This window comes from Salvia hispanica, chromosome 4 (assembly GCF_023119035.1).
Source record: "Salvia hispanica cultivar TCC Black 2014 chromosome 4, UniMelb_Shisp_WGS_1.0, whole genome shotgun sequence".
Lineage (NCBI taxonomy): Eukaryota > Viridiplantae > Streptophyta > Magnoliopsida > Lamiales > Lamiaceae > Salvia > Salvia hispanica.
The window spans coordinates 28,843,405-28,863,250 of record NC_062968.1 but is presented as its reverse complement, the minus strand read 5'-3'; the positions used below and the strand labels follow the sequence as shown (position 1 = coordinate 28,863,250).

The window sequence follows — 19,846 nt, the reverse complement described above, 5'->3', positions numbered from 1 at the left end:
GCAACTTAGTTTCTCAAAATGCAGTGAGGTAATAAATTCTATAAAATATAATCTACATAAAAAAATAAAAATTAATACAATTAATAAAGAAGAAAAGGTTAAAACTACTTACATGAGCATCTTCTTCCATAACTGCACGATATCAAAACAAGAAAGAGCATTAGTAACTTAAATAAATGAAACTAATGCTTGATATTTCTTGATCCAATAAAGAAAAACAAATCATGTGTAATCAATTGACATTACGTTTGGGAAAAAGAACAACAAAAGGTGTAGTAAAAATTCAAACCTGTACTCATCTATGTGCAAATTAAAACAACAACTGGTGCAAACTTGACTAGCGAATTCTTGAGGAGGACTTGAGCGTGGAAAATTTGAGAAAAGCGATCAGCGATGTAATCTCAATTTTTTATGAAAACGGCATATTCAACAGAATTTTCATTGAATAGGTTAATATTGCGTTGAATCAGAGGCGGGAGAATTTTGTGAAAATAAAATAAAATAAAGATTGCTGACGTGGCAGGAAGAGGCGCTCATAGTCCCTCACAAATTGTCCCTCTGCTTATCAATTCTCATTCTTTATTATATACAAATAATAAATTTGATTGCACGTACAATCAAAACCACATAAAATATTTTTATTGACTATAGTAAAAATTACTAAACGCTGTTATATGCATAAAAATTAGACAAAAAAAAAAAGTGAGGCAGAATAATAAAAAAACAAATGAACTAAGTTACAGATTTAGAGTGAAAAACAAAAGGCAACTGAAACAAGATAAACCGTAAAAACTCTTAATTTTAAAAGAGCCCAAAAAAAGAACAAATTATATTGAAAGAGGGGTTTTGGGTTTTAGGTCATTTTAATCTCCACAAATTAACCGTAAAAACTCTAATTTTGAGCTGAAGAAATTGATCGGAAGAACAATGGTGTTCGGTCAAGTGGTTATTGGACCACCGGGCTCCGGCAAGACCACCTACTGCAACGGCATGTCTCAGTTCCTCCAGCTCGTCGGCCGGTACTTTATGAACTTTCACCAATCTTGTCCTCTACTTATTTTCACCTTTTTTCGCATCAAATGCTACTATAATGCGTTCTCGAATGCGGAATTCTGGAAAAAGTCTAATCTTGATTGTTACTGAGGTTTTGGGTTATGAATTTACTTTGGTGTTGTGTTTTTTGAATTGTTGCAGGAAGGTTGCGGTGATCAACTTGGATCCAGCTAATGATTCTTTGCCGTATCCTTTTCGTTTGTTGTTTTCCGTGTGATTAAAATTCGCCTATTGTTACTTACTGGTGGAGTTATTTTGTGTATTTGGATGTTATGTGAGCTTATTCCTTATTGTAATGAAGATATGACTGTGCAATTAATATCGAGGATTTGATTAAGCTTGAAGATGTCATGGCGGAGCATTCTCTTGGCCCTAATGGAGGTGTAACTTTTGTGCTGGTTGTCGAACTTTATAGGGTTATTCGAGTTGCAGATATGCAGCTAGGTGTAACTTTCGAATGATTATTTTTTCGATTTATAGTTTGCGGACTTTCTTCGATTCAGCTAGATTTGTAGTTTGCAGATATGCAGCTTGGTGTCACGCATTGCTTTCCAAAGAAGACTTCAGCATAAGGCAATATGTACAACTCAAACACGATCCAATCCTGTGTTATTTGAGTTTGCCATATTGTTTTGTTCTAAAGTCTTTATACTGTTTGAGTTCTGTAGCTATTTATGAGCAGTGCTACTTCAGTGATTCAACTATCAGTTACTGAATTATGTGTCGATTTTTGTGTACTGGTTTTATGTTTACTTGATGGACGAAGTGGTGTGGCTTTGAATGGTCTTTTACTTGTTGTGAATGAAAAATTGGTAATGTTTAGTTATTGTTTGTTTTTTCTTCAAGCACGTAATGAACCGTTCATTTTTCAATGTATCAAAACATTTATATAAAGTGACATTCTGTGGATATGATAGTATGTTTTTGTTAGTCTATTTCATTGATGGAAAATTATTCTGTCATGTTCAACAGGTCTTGTTTACTGCATGGATTTTTTGGACAAGAACATCGATTGGTTAGAAGCCAAACTGAAACCCCTTCTCAAAGGTTGCTTAGTCTTTTGATTATTAGTTCATCTTGCTTATTTATTTTTGATGCGTTCCATCTGTTTATAATTTTATGTCACCAGCAGATACAAATGATTCATCAAAATGGCTAGCCCTTTTTCGTTTTAGTAATTGTCAAGAAATGGTGATTTTTAAATGCTGATTTAAAAAATATAACTGATTATGGTGGGGTTTTCCAAGCTTCCTAAACCATATGATGGTCTTCCTTTCAACAAAATAGAAGCAAAATTACGAGAGATGGTAACAGTTTTGGGGCACCAAACATTGTTGTGTTACAAACTTGACAGAGATATATTTTCTTTGTTGATTTTCCTGTGTTTTAAAATTAGTAACTTTTGTAAGTAAAATCAAGATGTCCTGATTCTGTGTTACTCAACAATAAAGCTATTAATGGACTTGTATAATTGTTTCATACCTAGAGCAACAATTGTTGCCGACCTTCATGATACTTCAGATACTTTGTCTATGCAAGATTGTCCTTTCCATCAACGATTGTTGTTTTATTTGCTCATACTGCATTCTTCCTATTATCCTATCAGTTTATGCTTGCTGCTAGCAATTGTATTGTACTGTTATCTATGTTAATCCTTTTCATTTTATTCACTCCAGAACTATATTCCAATTTTTCATTAAGGAGGGTGAAACTGATGTCATTTTGCAGATCACTATCTTCTCTTTGATTTCCCTGGCCAGGTGGAACTCTTTTTTCTTCATGAAAATGCCAAAAAAGTCATCATGAGACTTGTCAAGAAGTTAGATCTCAGGGTATATTGTTCATCTCTGCAATTGCTTCCATTACCTTGAAATTTTACAGGATGCAACTTCTTTTTCAAAATGATTAGTTTTGTTATTTGACGCTTATGTATTAGTACTTGTAACCAATGAGGCTTCCTATTTGGAACTAGTTGTTGAAATTCTTAATGGTCCCTCTCTGTTTTGCAGTTGACTGCTGTTCACTTGATTGATGCTCACCTTTGTAGCGATCCAGGGAAGTATATTAGCGCACTGCTGCTTTCACTGTCAACCATGCTACACATGGAGCTCCCCCATGTTAATGTTTTGTCAAAGATCGATCTTATTGAAAGCTATGGCAAGCTAGGTTAGAGCTATTTGATTAGCTAGGACATAAACTATCTTATTTAAGTTCTGATGTCATGCTTGTATTAACCCTTTGCTTATTTTGCAGCTTTCAACCTTGACTTCTACACTGATGCACATGATTTATCGTATCTACAGCATCATCTTGACCAAGATCCACGATCTGCTAAGTATAGGTATGAAACCAGTCTGAGTCATATATAGAAGTTGACGTTGATGTTAGAATGCTCTATTTGGCATCTAATGACTTGATGTATTGAAGTAGCATAAATCTCCTTCATATTAGTGATTGAGAATGAGCTCTAGTGGAATTTAATATCAAAGACATAGGTCGTCCATTTAGTACAATCATCTGTCTAATGTTTCTGTGACTTGGCTGTTGAAACTCTACTCATCAATGGTGGGATCTTGCAATCTCTGGTATTGCATAATTGGCAAGATATGAAATGCATTCTGTGATCACCTCTTATAAGCTTTTATGGAGGATAATCGTTTGATATCCAATAGCTCCAGCACACCTCTTTACTTGCCTGCTAGTTGCTTATAGAAATCTTGATACTTGCATATACATTTTGAACAGATTATTCAAAATTTCAATTTAGGGTCTGTTGTTAGGCCCGATCTGGACGCTATAATACTATATACGATGGTAGCATGTTTGACAAGCTTAAGCTATGAAAGATTGTAATTGTATTGTATGTTGGTTCCAACAAAATGGCTATCTGCTTTAACTTCTATAGTTTCATTTATTAATTGCTATGTTTTCAGTGGAGATTCACTATAATTTGGAGCCAGGAATACTAGCATGTATGAGTTCCACTAGCTATCACATGTAGAGGCCCATTTTTCGCAATTTTCATCCTTTTGAAGATTAATCTGGTTCCATAATTGTGTATGTTTCATGTAGTCAAGCTACCAATACACTGTTTCTTTACTTTCTCCAGAAAGCTAACAAAGGAGCTCTGTGAAGTTATAGAAAATTTCAGCCTTGTCGACTTCACCACTCTGGACATTCAGGCATGTTTACATCCCTGTATGATGTAATGGTCAGTTCTGAGTGCATATATACTGAGCTTCTACCCATGGTTTTTCAGGATAAGGTGAGCGTTGGGAATCTAGTTAAACTGATTGACAAGACCAACGGATACATATTTGCTGGGATTGATTCAAGTGCAGTTGAATTTAGCAAAATCGCAGTTGGTCAAGTTGATTGGGATTATTACAGATATCCTTTTCTCGTCTTAATCTTTCGTCTACACATGCTCCCTTCCTCATTTTAGTTCTTTATATTATTTCCTTAGTATACATATGCAATTGCTTTTCACATTATCTTGATTTTTGTACTTTTGACACAGTAATTTTCGTATAGGAGTATATTCTTGTTCGATAATTCAGTGCGAGCTAGATTTGCATAAATCTAAACCTCAAAGAGTCTTAGCAAGCAACATTTTAATTCATGTTCCAGATATAAATTATTGTTGCTCGTTCCTCGTCTGAAGCTGTTTCTCATTAAACACTTGAACATTCTAACATTTGATCCAACTATGAATTCAGTCTGGTTTTCCTTGACATAGCAGTTCACAGTGGCAGCTGTGCAGGAGAAGTACATAAAAGACGACGAAGTATTTGATGACGAGATCATCACTTCACCACAACCACCATCGTCTATTGCTGAACATGATCTTCAAAAGGATGAACGTTGATGATATTGCTCGTGCACTTTAAAACTGTAAGTTTCCTCTGCAGTTGTGCCATAGATTTCGACTACAGCTTGAACATAATGTAGTACGGAGGCAACATTATTGTATATGTGAAGATCATGAATTTTGTCTTGTTACTTTAGCTTTGATGATCGAGTTCAAGATCATGTCTACTGAATTGAATTTCCTAGTTCTTTCTTTTTTGGAAAAAGAAAAGATGTTTGATTAAATCAAGTCTGAAAGATTTAGGAAGATTCTTTCACTTTTGCCGATGTAGATGTAAGTAGTCTAGTAGGTCGCACGATTTATGAACATATTTTTAAAAATGCGATTTATCTAGAAAATGTAAGTAAAGCATGAACAAACAGCAGTTTCAAGTCGTCTTCTAGATTACCTTGATTTTCAAATTTATTTTTCTACTTCTAGATGCCTTGATCAAAGATGCCAATCATTTAATTTTCATGCATAATTTGACTTGCATAAATGGATTTTCCATTTCATACATGAAGCTTGAAAGTTCTCTCAAAACTTGTGGATAAATAATGGTTTTAAATTCTTTGGGATCTTATCTTCAATTATTACATGCTATATATGGAAAAAAGTTACTAATATTCCAAAAAAATCTCTCATTTTCATACATCATTGGCGAGCTGAAATGTAGTCATTCTTGAGTGGCTATATGTTTGGACTAATTATAAACAAACTAATTCTGAATACTATTGACACGTTCGCACAGTAAATTTAAATTTCTAATTGAACTACAAATATGCGAATGCGACGCATATTTTGTTATTAACACAAGCTTATTTCGAATAAATAAATGGTTGTATTAGGAATTGATTTTAGTTAAATCAATTTTCGCAAGTGATGTCGTGAATCCCATTTGCAACAATAATACTACTATACTAGTAGTAGTATTTAATTAGAACATCTAAATCTCATCAACAAGCTCGTGTAAAAAATCATGATATTCGAATAGGACAAATTGAAAGTTTGAGACATTGTTAAAACGTTTTCCATTGTGAATTTTTTATAGTTCTTCACAACAGATTGAAAGGCTTTTATAGAATTAATTCACTTGAAATGATGAAAGTCATTTAATTTAGCCCATCCATGGAAATTTAGGACTCAAGCTTCCAAACCCTATTATCTATTATTACAGCGCGCCTTTTTCCATATATTCATTGACTACTATTTCAAATATAAACTAAACCTTTCTCATTATCGTATCATTATTATACTACAAGAATGGGATTTATTCGATGATGCGAAATACTTACACAATTGTCCAATCTGTGTCGTGGAAATACTGTCTACACCTCATCCAAAAAACCTGGGAAAATATCGGTGCACATATAAGATTGAACCCAAGATCTATCGCTAAGGAAGGTGTTTGTGGTACTTGAGCTACGTATTCATTGATGAAACTTTAATTAACATTAAATCCTATAAATGGCCGTCCATTTATAAAATACTAATTTAACCAGCCTTCTATACTATCGATATTTATACAGATTTAGGCAGAACTAATTATGCTCAATAAAGATATCCAAAACACACATATACTACTATTACGTTCTTTATTCGAATTATGTAAGATTATAACATACTGTCAATAATATGCTCCAAGTTTGATTTAACAAAATTAATAAGCTAGCTTCAACGGCTTATCTAGTGATCAGAAGAATATTTAATCAAATATAAACAAATCAAACTCAAGTTAATCTAGTACTAATATTCAGCTTGTGAGTTTGCTGGAAAATTAAAATATAAATTAAATTTGTTAGTTTGAGAAGTTAACATATTGTTTTAAATCCATAATTTGTTAGCAATATTCCCCTTGGAAATTTTAGTACTATCTTATTGATTTCCGTCGTACAAATACGTACAGCCTAACAAAATCATATACCAAAATTTATTCCTCCTCTCACTCTCCTCCATTGGCCTTCAGAAATTATATTATGTTTTTAGATAAAAATAAAATCGAAATGGATCATGTGATTGAGGCCTCACGAAGAATTGTTTAATACTACTGCAATTGTTTAAATAAGGATTATCTTACATTATTGACGTGGTATTTTAAATATTCCTATAATTTTGAAAAACAAATAATCGGTGGCAGTTGATAGCTTGCAAGTTACTCCACCTAACTATTTAATATTCCAGCCGCCATATCTACTAGTAATAACAAAATAGGGGTCTCAGTTCTTAATTGTCATCGGTTGTGAATTATCTGATTTTATTATTATCTTAATTAGCATTATCTATTTTAAATATATACGCAATATTGACTGTTGGGTAGCTTCAAAATAATAGTGTACTGTATTTTTCAATACCATATTTTTTTACGTTCGATTTGATAAGTTAGATTAAATTAAGTTTTATAAATTTTAGTACATTAAATAGATTGTATAATTTCATAGTCAATTTTGGATATTATGTAAGATTATTCTTGATTTATGAGTTTAATTTTTTCGAGGCGGTTTAATTTCAATACAAATTTAATTTTGAGAAATCGAACACAATAAAATTGTAATTAACTAAGAAAACTATAAACAAAAAAAGTTAGAAGGATGTCTTGCCGATCTATTAAGTAGTGTAGTATTTTAAAAACGGTGAGAGGCGTTTTAAATTAATCAAATGAATAAACCAACAACTACGGTTAATAAATACATTAGGTATTGTGATTAATGCGTACATGCATAGGTAAGTATATCTGAACGCCTAGGACTCTCTAGAAAAAAAATACTACTTGGACTATTTATAGTTTTTTATTTAGGAGAATTGGACTATTTCTTTGAAATATCAAAAAACCATCAAATTATAAGATCTTCTAAATCAGATCGAAATATTTGACTAATGAATATGCAAATAAATCAACAATTGCACCAAAATCCGAATTCAGAAACATCCGAATTCATATTAGCATGATTTAATTCTATATTTCTATATTCTTTAGTCTAAGTTCTCGCAGTTTATAATCTTGGAAAATGTCTCATATTAATAAAATTGGATTAATTCGCAACTTTACTTTTACTATTCGATAATTTTTTAAAATGTTTCACTCTAAAATACTCCTAAAAAGTAGGATCATAGTACACACCATGCACCATGTTCCCATTTAAGATTATGATCCAAACAAATAAATAAAAAAAAAGAAGAATTATTTACAAACCACACCAAAGTCGAATACTCTTCGATCGACTTTCACAAAAATAAAAATAAAAAATTAGAAAAAAATCAGCAACTGCTCTTACGATCATGCTGAAGTCCATTGATCACACTTTTTGGCGAAGAAGGTCCCTCACTATGCACAACCGCCATCTTCTCGCTCCTTTTCCTCACATACTCCTTCTTCCTCTTCGGCTTTCTCTCACCATCAGCCGCCGTCGCCATCGACGTGCCGCTGATCGTCGGAGCCAAATACCACACAATCGACGTGCACAGGATCGCGAACGACCTGCCGTAGATCGCCAGAAACAGCAGAATCAGCACCACCATCACCGGGAAAAACAATTGAGGACATTTCAGATCCTCCAGCTTCAAATTCCCCTTGCATCTCAGCGATCTCTTCTTCTTCATCGATTTCTCGCTCTTCGCCTCCGGAGCGGCGTCGTCGCTCTTGAAGCTGCGCTGATCGGTGAAATTCTTGGCGGATTTCGGGGGAGATCTGTCCTTGACCTTGATTACGATCGGCTTGACGCTGTCGGAGTCGTTGTCGTAGACGAATCGGACGAAGGAGATGTCCTCGGAGCCTTTCTGCGTGTAGATCTTCTGCTTCTTATCGTCGAGATCTGCTAGGAGCGCGTAGAATTTGTCGAGGCCGCGATCGGCGTAGGGATTTTTGGAGGCGCTGTCTCTGGACATGAGTTTGCAGAAGCTGGTGCTCCGCCGCGATCGCTTCGGGGTGGAGCAGGGGCTGAGGTAGGGTTCGTCATCGTGATTGCTGAAACTTCCACTTCCGCAAATGAACATCTGAGAATTTGTTTTGCTGAATTTTGATGATTTGAAAATTGTTTTTGGGGGTGTTCGGAACTTTGAATTCAAATTGGGGACATGAGGGGTATATATGTGTGGGAGGAGACTTGAGGAAGAAGGGCGAATTGGTCAGACAAATATTAGTTTATCTATGCCTGAATCTACGATTGTATATTTGTATGGAAGCTTCTATTTTTTTGCAGCTTATTCTATTTCTAAAGGTTTGACTTTTTGTGGGAATTGGGAATTGAAATGGTATCAAATATTGCTATTAGCGCCATGTTTGAACTTGGCCCAGGGTCTTTCCAGTAATATTACTAGTGGTTTGTCACAAGTACAAATATACTCCCTCCTTCCCCATCACGACTCACAGTTTTTCTTTACATTATTCTCTCTCTTACCTTACCATTTCTCCACTTTAAGAGCATCTACAGTGCCGGCTAGTCGATTCGCGGCGCTGGCCGATCGGCTAGCCGAACCATTGCAATCGGCCAACGGCGAATCGGCTAGAAAACCGGCGTGGGCTAGCCGATTCAGGGGCGCTAGCCGATGCGCTGGCCGCCATTGTGGCGTGCCGATCGGCCAACGCCTATTTTCTTTTTTCTTTATTTTTTTTGAAAACATATGTATACGCGATTTTAGTTTCATTTTCATTTGCAACACTTGGTTTAACGAGTTTTCTCTCTCTCTCTAACTTTCTGCACAAGAGCATCATCGAGGGATGAGTCACGCGGGTGATAGTCGTGGGGATGCTGAGGAGTACGAACGGCAGATGAACGAGGCTATGGAGGCCTACATGAACCGCGAGATGGAGCGGTACAAGCGAAGGGTGGAACAGCAGGCGGTCCCCCGCCCTCCACCGGTTGTCCACCGCCGAGCGGTGATTGATCGGGATCACGTAGCTGCACATCATCGGCGGCTATATGACGACTACTTCGCTCCGGACCCGCGGTTTCCGGCAACCATGTTCGGGCGGCGTTTTAGAATGCGCGAGGGAGTTGTTTATGCGTATCGTTGACGTTTTGGAGCGTCGATATCTTTATTTCCGCTTCGGGCACGATGCGGCTGGCGGACTCGGCCACACCTCTATCCAAAAGTGCACGGCGGCAATCAGACGGTTGGCCTACGGAGGCGCGGCGGACATGTGGGATGAGTACCTCCACATCGGTGAGACGACTTCCCTGCAATGTCTGAAGTATTTCTGTCGGGCGTGATAAACATTTTCGGTGAGCGGTACCTTCGAAGCCCTACTCCCCAAGATTGTCGGAATTTGATGCAGATGCACGGGGAGCAACATGGGTTCCCCGAGATGTTAGGAAGAATAGATTGTATGCATTGGGAGTGGAAGAACTGTCCGACTGCCTGGAAGGGGGCCTACAAGACCGGCTACAAGGGAAAGAATCCCACGATGATCCTCGAGGCCGTAGCTGATTACGGGCTGTGGATCGGCATGCGTATTTTGGGGTAGCCGGGTCGAACAACGACCTCAACGTCCTCAACTCGTCGCCCCTCTTCAACGAGAAGTGTCGGGGCATCGGTCCAGTCGTCTCATTTGTGGCCAACGGCAACCGGCATGATATGGGCTACTACTTGGCGGATGGGATATACCCTAGGTGGCATGTCTTTGTGAAGACGATCGAGGCACACAAGTGATGAAAGGAAGGCCTACTTTGCGGAACGACAGGAGTCGGCGCGCAAGGATGTGGAGCGCGCATTTGGTGTGCTCCGGTCTCGATGGGCGGCAATTAAGGGTCCAACGCGTTTGTGGGATGTCAAATGCGTTTCCCAAATAATGTATGTCTGCATTATCAAGCACAACATGATCGTCGAAGACGAAGGCGTACAACTGACTAGTTGGGCCAATGAAGATGAAGCCGGCCCAAGCCACGGAACGGCCACCCCTAGCGTACGGCGTGGGGTGCCTCTCGATGAAGTCGGCCGCCTCAAGGAATTTGCCGACATGCGCCAAGTGGATGCTCATATTCAACTCCAAAAGGATATAATTGAAGAGTTGTGGGCACGGAAGATATTGCAGAGACGATAGTTTTTTTCCTTTATTATGTAATCTATTTTTGTAAATGAATGTAATTTTTTTTAATGCAATTAATGAATTTTCCCGTATATGTCTCGTACATTTAATTCTGCAATTTAATCGTAAATTTAATTCCGTAAATGTAGTTGTTTTTGAATTATTTTTATTGCGGCTGGCCTATGGCTGGCCTAAATCTGATGTGGCAGGTGGATTTTTAGTGCTGCTGACGTGGCAGGTGGAGAGAGTGGCTGGCCTATGGCTGGCCGATTTCTATTGTGGATGCTCTAACTATTTATTATCATTTTTATAAAATAAATGCAGAAACGGAAGTGTCACTTCTAATGGGGGATGGAGGGACTACTAATTTAAATAGCAGGAGTACTAGTAACAATTTTATGTGTAAAGTTGTAAATTGAAAAAAATAAATGTATTTATGTTACTATCTTAGTCTCAATTTTGTTAATGAATTCTTCATGAGTTATTAAGAAAATAGGGTGTAATGAGTTAGATGATGCGGAATTTATTTTGCGTATGAAAATTAAGAAAATGATGTTTAGTCTGTTTAATAAAAAAGAATAAAATAGATAAATAAAGGGAAAATAAAATAGCTGTATAAAATAAAGTATGAGAAATGACTCATTTCTCTCTGGGCACAAAAAAATATAACTCATTAACTTAGGTCGAAGGGAGTAAAAGATTAAAATGATCCTAATTACAAATAAAAGTGTAACTAAATTATAGATTTACTCCAAATTTGTAGTAGGAGTACTATATAATGGTTGAATACCAATGTCCTCCATCCACCAAATAAAGACTATCCTCAAGAGTGTGGCATGAGTTTTAATAAAAATTAATTGGATTTTTATGAGTGGGGAAATAGTTTTAACTTAACCATGTTGTTAGTAATAATTGAAATACTACTCTATTTTCATACCATAAAGATGTCTACACCTTTTTTTTCATTAATTGATCCATAAAAATTGGCACATTTTCCATTTTGAAAAGAGAATAAATAATTATTAATATATCCAATTTTATTTTCTGTTATTCTAATAATCTTTTCCTTATATTGATTTTGTGTCATCCATTAAGTGCGACATCTTCTCCCGAATGAAGAGAGTATGTTATGAGTAAAGAAAGTAGTAATTCATGTGGTAAAAAGAGTAAGTAAATTGTTATATTAAGAGGTTTATGGGGTGGGATGCTATTTACAAATGGAAAAAGACCATTTTTTGGGACGTGTAACAAAAGCTGTTTTTTTGTTAAAATAGAGAGTAGTATTACATTATTAATTTATTATCCTTAATGTAAATTTAATTTATTTCGGAATTATTAAAGTTAATAAAACAAGCCCAGCCAGTCACATCCCTTCATAGTTGGGGGGCAATTGTAATTTAAATTTATATTAGAGAAATTAGAGTATCTTATGTTGAATGTATGTTATTTAATTAAATTAAATAGATAAACGTGAGCACGATGGGACACGTCGAATCGGATACCTGCTCTATTAGTCTAAGCTTACTTATCAACAAATACATGGAGTATACTTTATCAACACGGTTTTGGTTTGAAATGCAAGTAACTACGTACTAGGTTGATTTTTCAATATTCTTTCTTCTTTTTCTTACTCGTTGTAATAATTACTACTAATAAATATGAATTGTATAATCCGTCAAGATAATACGTACGAACTTATTAGCACATTGTTTTCCAAATCCCAACTCCTTAAATTTGAGGAAGTTATATATTTTCAACAAACCATTCAAAAACAAAATGAAACACGGGATTTGGACAGTGTATATGTTCAAATTTGATAGCATTAATTATGTTTAAATATGCACTAATAAAATATTAAACTAATTTAAACTTTAAACCGTCTATGCGCAAGGATGTAAAAGTATTTTGTTTATAAATTACGTTCCCACTATAGCTAACTCAAATTATTATTTTATTCGTTACATCACTTATAAATTATAAAATGTTTTGTATTTTAAAACCGAACTTATTATGTTGAAATAGTTTTCCCTTTTAAAAGTCTTAGATATGAATCCAAAAGTTTTGTTTTATCTTATGTCAGTCTCTATTGGTGTCATCACTTTTTTCAGTTTTCGAGTTCACATATGCAACGCACAATTCGAAAACTAAATAAATGAATACAAATAAAACTTAATACTAGAATTTTATGAAGACAAATCAGAATAATAGCTAAATTTATTATTAATAAACTGAGATTTTCAAACAAATTACGCCATAAAATGGGACCAGGTTGCACGTTTAATAAATGGTAATGATAGCTAGATCAGAAATCAGTAAATAATAATTAAAGTCGAATAATGTATAGGCCATAGACGTAAGGCATAATTGAAAACAAATTTAATTTTATCCGACGCTATAAAATGTGGATGATTATCCATTTATTACTGGGATCAGCGCCAGATAATCATCTTCACCTCCCTTTCACAACTAAATTGAATTCACAACTTTAACTATATGAAAATTGGATTCAATATATAAATTTTAAAATTTTAAATGTAAGTTTAATTAAATATATTACTGTAATATTTACTACTTCTACTATATATATCTAGATTCATGTGGATGAACATATATTGTGTGATTCAAAATATGATTTAAAATTAATTCATACTCAAATATGATTCATAACGAGTATGCCTCGTTATGGATTTTAAAATTAAATTTCTGAAAAGGAAATGAAAATTTTGTGTTTATGAATGAAGTGCTCATGGCCTAATAAGAAATAAAGTGATTGGCCCATTGGACTCAGTTGGTCCAACTGGAGTTTTGAGTGAGTAAGTAGAAAATTAATACTCATCTTTTTTAAATCCAGTTACCCATATTATTATGGTCTTGATTAGTTACTAGAAGTATTTTTTTTGTTGAGATCTTGGTCTTAAAGAACACTACTATTATTAAAGAACATGATGGTAAATGAGAATTAATTATTAGTAACTTTTTTCAAGTCAAGCGAAGAAATGAGAAACTAACAATATTGTTTGCAAAAAGTAAATTAAATACAAAAATTAGTATTGCGTGGTCGGCAGGATTCGAACCTGCGCGGGCAGAGCCCACATGATTTCTAGTCATGCCCGATAACCACTCCGGCACGACCACACATGTTTAGTCATTATAAATTAAGGCTTTTATATTAGCTTTCTGTTTAATTTTATTTGAAAACTTGGTACGCTACTTACAAGCAATTTGCTCTATTCCAAATGCTATATACTTTCCCTAATCCCTACAAGCTTCCCTATCTTTTTATCAACAAATAAAAAAAGAGATTCATTTTTCTTACAGACATGGGTTTTACTTACTTAAGCCCTTAGCAACAAATTTGGATGCACTTCTGATACTTATTATTCATGCAAGAAATTTCACTAGTACTTTTGATTTCTCAACCAATTGCTCTGTTACTCTTTGTTAATAGAAGACGATTCTGACTTTCCTTGAAAGAAAAACTATGATGTTGCAAGCAAGGTGCATAAACTATTCAGATCATTTTATTTATGTATAGGAGTTAGAACACTATTTTATGTTTGCATAAGTGGACAGCAACTTAACAAGATAGCAAATTAAATACTACGAGATCAGCATACTGGGAAATAAATAGCAATCATACAAATTTTATGATACCTATTTTTACAATATCGATATGACATAGTTAGACAAATTTTACGATGGGGAATTTTCAATTTGTAAACAATAGATCAAGCCTAACTATTTGCGGGACATTCAATATTGAAAGCTTCAATAACTATTAGATGTATTACTATAAAAAAGCTTTTCAAGATTAAACAGCGAAAACTTTAGACTTGAAATATTTGGATTAAAGTGTCACCGGATAAAGGTTTCAAATGAAAATATTGATGTCTTGAAATCAACAACAAAAGCATGTCGTTCAACAGAATAACACAAAACTTCTTCAAGATTGTCAAAAAAACTAGTAACACAGGGACCAGACTTAAACTTGTTACACTGAAAGAAAAGGAGTTCAAGATCAGCGGTAACGACGGAGGGACAGGGTCTGGTTTCTCTTCCATGTGGCCCTCCTTGATGGGCGTGCCTTGTGGTGCAAGTGACCTCTGCCTCTGAGACCCCTGAACTTCTTTCCAGCAGAGGTGAGTCCTCGGAGCTCCCTGTGTTTGTGGACGGGGTTGCATATCCAGTTGATCCTTGGGTCATTGCGAATAGTGGTGTGAGCCGGGTCAATCAATATGACTTCAAAGTACTTATAGGTTGAGTCCTGCAGTGCATGAAACATTCAGGTAATTGAAGGGATAAACTTCACATAATAAATACAGTACATATTTCAAAACAATCAACTATTCACAAAGCACAGATGCTAATAAGAGTAAACTATTCAAGTCATTTGGCATTGATCTTAATGAATGGCCATGCAGTGACAAGAAGAAAAGAATAATACGGTGATCAGAGGTAAAGAAAAGGAGATGCAAACCTCATTGATCCAGTAAGAACTCAGAACCCTAAGACCACCCAATTTCCGCCCGGCACGTTCCTCGGCAACAGATCGCTTGCTGCGTTGGAACTTAAGCTGGGTAACTCCCTGGTTGGTGGGCTTTCCATAGACAATGCCCTTGGAGACTGGCCTCTTCCTTCCACCTCTTCTGATACGAACTCGGTAGATCACATATCCCTGTGTGATAAAATCCATCGATCAATCACAACTCACAAAGCATCAAAAGTAACATTATGCAAATTAATAAATCAGTGATGAACTCAATGGGTGACATCCTAGAATGAAATAACAATCTCTACATATCGAAAGACTGCAAGTATACACATGAAACATGGGAATAAGAGTGTTTTTATACTATTGAATAAATCAAATACTATTGTTTTTAAGCACAAAACAATCATATTTCAGATGGGAGTTTGTGATGAATATTAAATGTTTCCTATTCACTACACAACCATATGACATACAAAATGAGTCAAATCATATACTACAACTCTAACATATCAACGAATAACCCAAAACGGTATCAACCATTACAATGTACACGGAGAATCATATCTTACAGGCTTACAGCTAATCCAGAAATCAAATAACATACTTGCTCATTTTTTCCCCAAACAAAGAGAAATCATTTAGGCAATAAACAACAGCGACCAATAGATAAACCTAATCCACGCATCAAAAACACACAAAACATTCATCAAAAAAATGACCTGCTTGGCCTTGTAGCCGAGGCGGCGGGCCTTGTCGGGGCGGGTGGGACGAGTAACGCGCACAACAGCGGGAAGCTGGCGATACTCCCAGCAGCGAACCCTAAGTAGGAAGCGCATCACATCGGATTGCTTCTTCTTCCATAGCTCCGACACATACGTGTAAGCACCTACAATATGAGAAACGAAAGGGTAAGGTCGGAAAATGAAGTTAATGGAGGAGGAGGCGGCGGAGGAAACTCACCCATGGTTGTCTGCAGAGAGATGGGAGCCAAGTGCGATACAATTATATGTATGGCATTTGGGAGCTATCTAGGGTTTTAGATCAGAGTATTTGGGCCTCTCACACTCTTTGGGCCGACTTGGTATGAGATTGCACTTAAATAAATTAGTTACCAGAAATATGGATTTATTTTATTCAGATGACGACCCAATGGCCCTATATTAACATACAAAAACAGCAGCGCCAAGTGGATTTCCATAATCATCAAACAATCACATAGTTAAGCCTAAAGCAAAACCAAGGCACATGCAATAAACCAAAAAACATATGCACCAAATCAACAAATTTCAATAAATTATACACCTATGTATTATGTGTTGTGTCAATCAACATCTACCATGGAACAAGGCTCTAATACTTCTATTGTGGTATCCGATTATAAATTGGCTGACCTTGTTGGAGTGTGATGAATTCATGAATTACAATATTACATGATTACACTTCTTTCATCATAAATATCTTTGACAAGTAAAAAATAAGCAGCCAAACTAAGCCAAGGATCGGATAATAAAAATGAATAACAAACATAAAATTACAAAGATAAACCACCACTAAACTACAATAGTCATAAATTGTGCTAGTCGGTCACGAGTGTAGACGTGTCCAATGTTGCATTAATAAACAACTATTAGAACATTATAAATTGATGACTAATTTACAATGATACATAAAACTGAGCACTGTCCATCGTACCACTCGAATTCGCTTTTGTGCCAAAAAAAAAATAGAATTCGCTTTTGTGCATCGCGTGGAAAAATAAAGGTTGGAACGTGATGCTATGATAGTGGATTATCTTTCTAAATGAGTACCATGCCTTTACTACCTTTCACTTTGTGTCTTGTGATGCAGTACTCCATATATTATCGCTAAGTCTGGTTGTCCATAATTTATAATTTATTGCTCCAACATTTGGCAACGAATACATTTGTGTGATTGTGTCCAATCAATAATGCACCATTTACTCGTGGTTTTCATAGTTAGCGTTATAAGAATCCTAAGTCACTTCAACATATACTCCCTCCGTCAACGAAAAATAGACCATGTTTAAAAAATAAAAGTTTTTAACAACTTATCTCTTACTTTTTTCTCTTCTCTCTTACTAATAATATAAATCCCACATTTCACTAACACTAGCACATTTTTCCCTTCTCTCTTACTTTACCAATTTCACATTAAAACTTGTGTATTCACAATGTGTTAATTTTTCGTGGACGGATGGAGTAGTATAAACAATATAAACATCTTTCATTATTTCAATTTTCTTTAGCTTTAGTTAAGCAATATTTTGAAAAAGTAATTTAAATGTGACTGTATCTCTAGACTAAATATAATACTACAATAATAATATAAAAGCATTTAAAAAAATAAAGAATAAAAAATAACAAAATTGACATATAGATAAGCCATTCAAATATTGGCTCACCACATGTTCTCATTTCTACATGGGATTTTCATAAACTCTTATTCTTAAGTTTTAAAATGTCATAATTTATGATATAGAGACATAATTTGCACGACAGCTATATAAGTACATATCATCTATCTTATGCGAAACTTCAATGAATTTTTATTCCATTTTTTCTAAGGTTTAGCAACTGTAAACTTGTTTAGTTACTTCATCTGAAAATTCATAGTACTATCAAATAATAATTGAATCACGTGTTGAAAGTTTTAAATTTGCAAATAGTAAAACATTTGAGTCGTGGTAGTAGGTAGCCATTTTACCAACTGCGCTTTGTATCTTTTGTTTTGGTTTAGACTTTTAATTCCTACCTTTTTAAAACCAACTTGGGTTTGTCAATTTTTTTTAGATTATTCCTTTTAATTTTATTACAATTGGAGGTTTTTTTTAAGTAGCACTGCTACTCCACTAAAGACTAAAGTATTACTACTATATGTATGTGGACGTCAATTCAGATTGTGATATTTATGGGTTAAAATGTGATTATAGTCGAAAATTTATAGTCAAATAAATTTGCAAACTGACTGACATGTAAGTGAAAAATATGCATCCAATCGGATTGACTCGATGAGATCCTTAATTATATGTAACACCTCGTATTTGTTATGGTAAACTCATTTTCTTCTTAGTTCTTATGCAAAAATATAAACTCAATGTGTGTTCTCAAGAAAGAAAAATAAAGCTTCTTACCACAAACAATTTAAGTTTAATTCCGTGTAACTGTATAAAATATCAGTTATGATTCCAATTTGAGTTACACACGATAATTCAGTGCGTTAGGACTTAGGACTTAATTAGTTATAAGTTATAACATGAAGTCAATGACCAATTTGAATAAATATTTCAACTGAAACCAGTTACTCCATAAGGCAAATTAATACTCTAATTTAAATGCTAAGTAAATATGAATAAAATTGAATTTTATTACAACTTGGATAGTTGGATATGCAATTAGTTCCGACCAAAGTCAAACCATAACCATTATTTAGCGTATAAAACGAAATACTGGTCTGCTGTTTACCAACCATTTTGGCACGATACCACGTTTTTTTAGTTTTTTATTCTAATTGTTTTGGTTGTTGTTTATTACTCCCTCCGTCCACGAAAATTTATCCCAGTTTTCCATTTCCGTCCGTCCCCCAAAATTTGTCCCACTTCACTTTTATCATTTTTGGTAGTGGACCCCATATTCCACTAACTCATTCCTACTCACATTTTATTATAAAACTAATACTTTAAAAGTAGGACCCACAATCCACTAACCTTTTCAACTCACTTTCTATTACATTTCTTAAAACCCGTGCCCGGTCAAAACGGGACGAATTTTCGTGAGCGGAGGGAGTAACATATTCCGAACATAAATCGAAGATTCACAATACACACATTCAAAACTACTTAAATAAAGAGAAAATAAATTATATTTGAATACAAATAAAAACTGAGGATTTTGATAAAATCTAAACTCTAGATTATATCTCTGTCTTTACTCTCAGACATGTGTTAAATTTGTAGGATGTGTCAAGATACGTCACATGATACTTATACTCAAAGGGGTGTGATCAATTGCTAACTTTCCTAAGTTGCTAACTTGCTAACTCATCAATGCAGTGTATTAAAAATGTCAACACAATAACATTAAAATATCAACACATAATTTTGTTGAACTTCAATATAATGTATTGATATTATGTGTTGACATTTTGATGTTACCATGTTGACATTTTCAATACACTGTATTGATGAGTTAGCAGAGTTAGCAATTTAAATAGTTAGCAAAATAACGCACCCCTATACTCAAATATATATATTTGTATCAACACGGCACACTTTTTTGTAACAAATTTATTTTATTTGAATAATAATACAAGAGTATTGATTAACATTGGTAATATTAATATTCCAAAAAATAAGAAAGTGTTGTATTTCTATAACCGTTTTTTTCAGAAGTCACGAAAATCTCAAATCATC

At 34.7% G+C, this 19,846-nt stretch overlaps 3 protein-coding genes and 1 non-coding gene across 5 annotated transcripts; 1 reads left to right on the top strand and 3 right to left on the bottom strand.

Annotated features, from left to right (window-relative positions):
* The first annotated feature begins 802 nt into the window (after nucleotides 1–802).
* LOC125218775 (GPN-loop GTPase QQT1) lies at nucleotides 803–5,096 on the top strand. 2 transcript variants are annotated; one of them, XM_048120533.1, is made up of 10 exons: nucleotides 803–1,019; nucleotides 1,195–1,239; nucleotides 1,355–1,497; nucleotides 2,026–2,100; nucleotides 2,782–2,885; nucleotides 3,063–3,219; nucleotides 3,307–3,394; nucleotides 4,163–4,235; nucleotides 4,313–4,443; nucleotides 4,801–5,096. In XM_048120533.1, the coding sequence occupies exons 1-10, from the start codon at nucleotides 928–930 to the stop codon at nucleotides 4,919–4,921; spliced, it is 1,029 nt and encodes a 342-aa protein (XP_047976490.1). In that variant the 5' UTR covers nucleotides 803–927; the 3' UTR covers nucleotides 4,922–5,096. The 2 variants fall into 2 exon arrangements, with proteins under 2 accessions (XP_047976490.1, XP_047976491.1); XM_048120534.1 differs by having other exon boundaries at nucleotides 806–1,019; nucleotides 1,355–1,434.
* A 2,836-nt stretch (nucleotides 5,097–7,932) lies between these two features.
* On the bottom strand, nucleotides 7,933–9,014 carry LOC125219875. The gene has a single exon (XM_048121962.1). It carries the CDS (start codon nucleotides 8,891–8,893, stop codon nucleotides 8,159–8,161), a length of 735 nt encoding a protein of 244 aa, XP_047977919.1. The 5' UTR covers nucleotides 8,894–9,014; the 3' UTR covers nucleotides 7,933–8,158.
* Nucleotides 9,015–13,978: 4,964 nt separating this feature from the next.
* Nucleotides 13,979–14,060, bottom strand: TRNAS-AGA. The gene has a single exon. It is a non-coding gene; the product is annotated as a tRNA-Ser (tRNA).
* Nucleotides 14,061–14,751: 691 nt separating this feature from the next.
* Nucleotides 14,752–16,504, bottom strand: LOC125185383 (60S ribosomal protein L15-like). Its single transcript, XM_048081908.1, has 4 exons — nucleotides 16,378–16,504; nucleotides 16,137–16,303; nucleotides 15,403–15,600; nucleotides 14,752–15,189 (listed from the first exon to the last, which is right to left on the bottom strand). Exons 1-4 carry the CDS (start codon nucleotides 16,379–16,381, stop codon nucleotides 14,944–14,946), a joined length of 615 nt encoding a protein of 204 aa, XP_047937865.1. The 5' UTR covers nucleotides 16,382–16,504; the 3' UTR covers nucleotides 14,752–14,943.
* Between the last annotated feature and the right edge of the window lie 3,342 nt (nucleotides 16,505–19,846).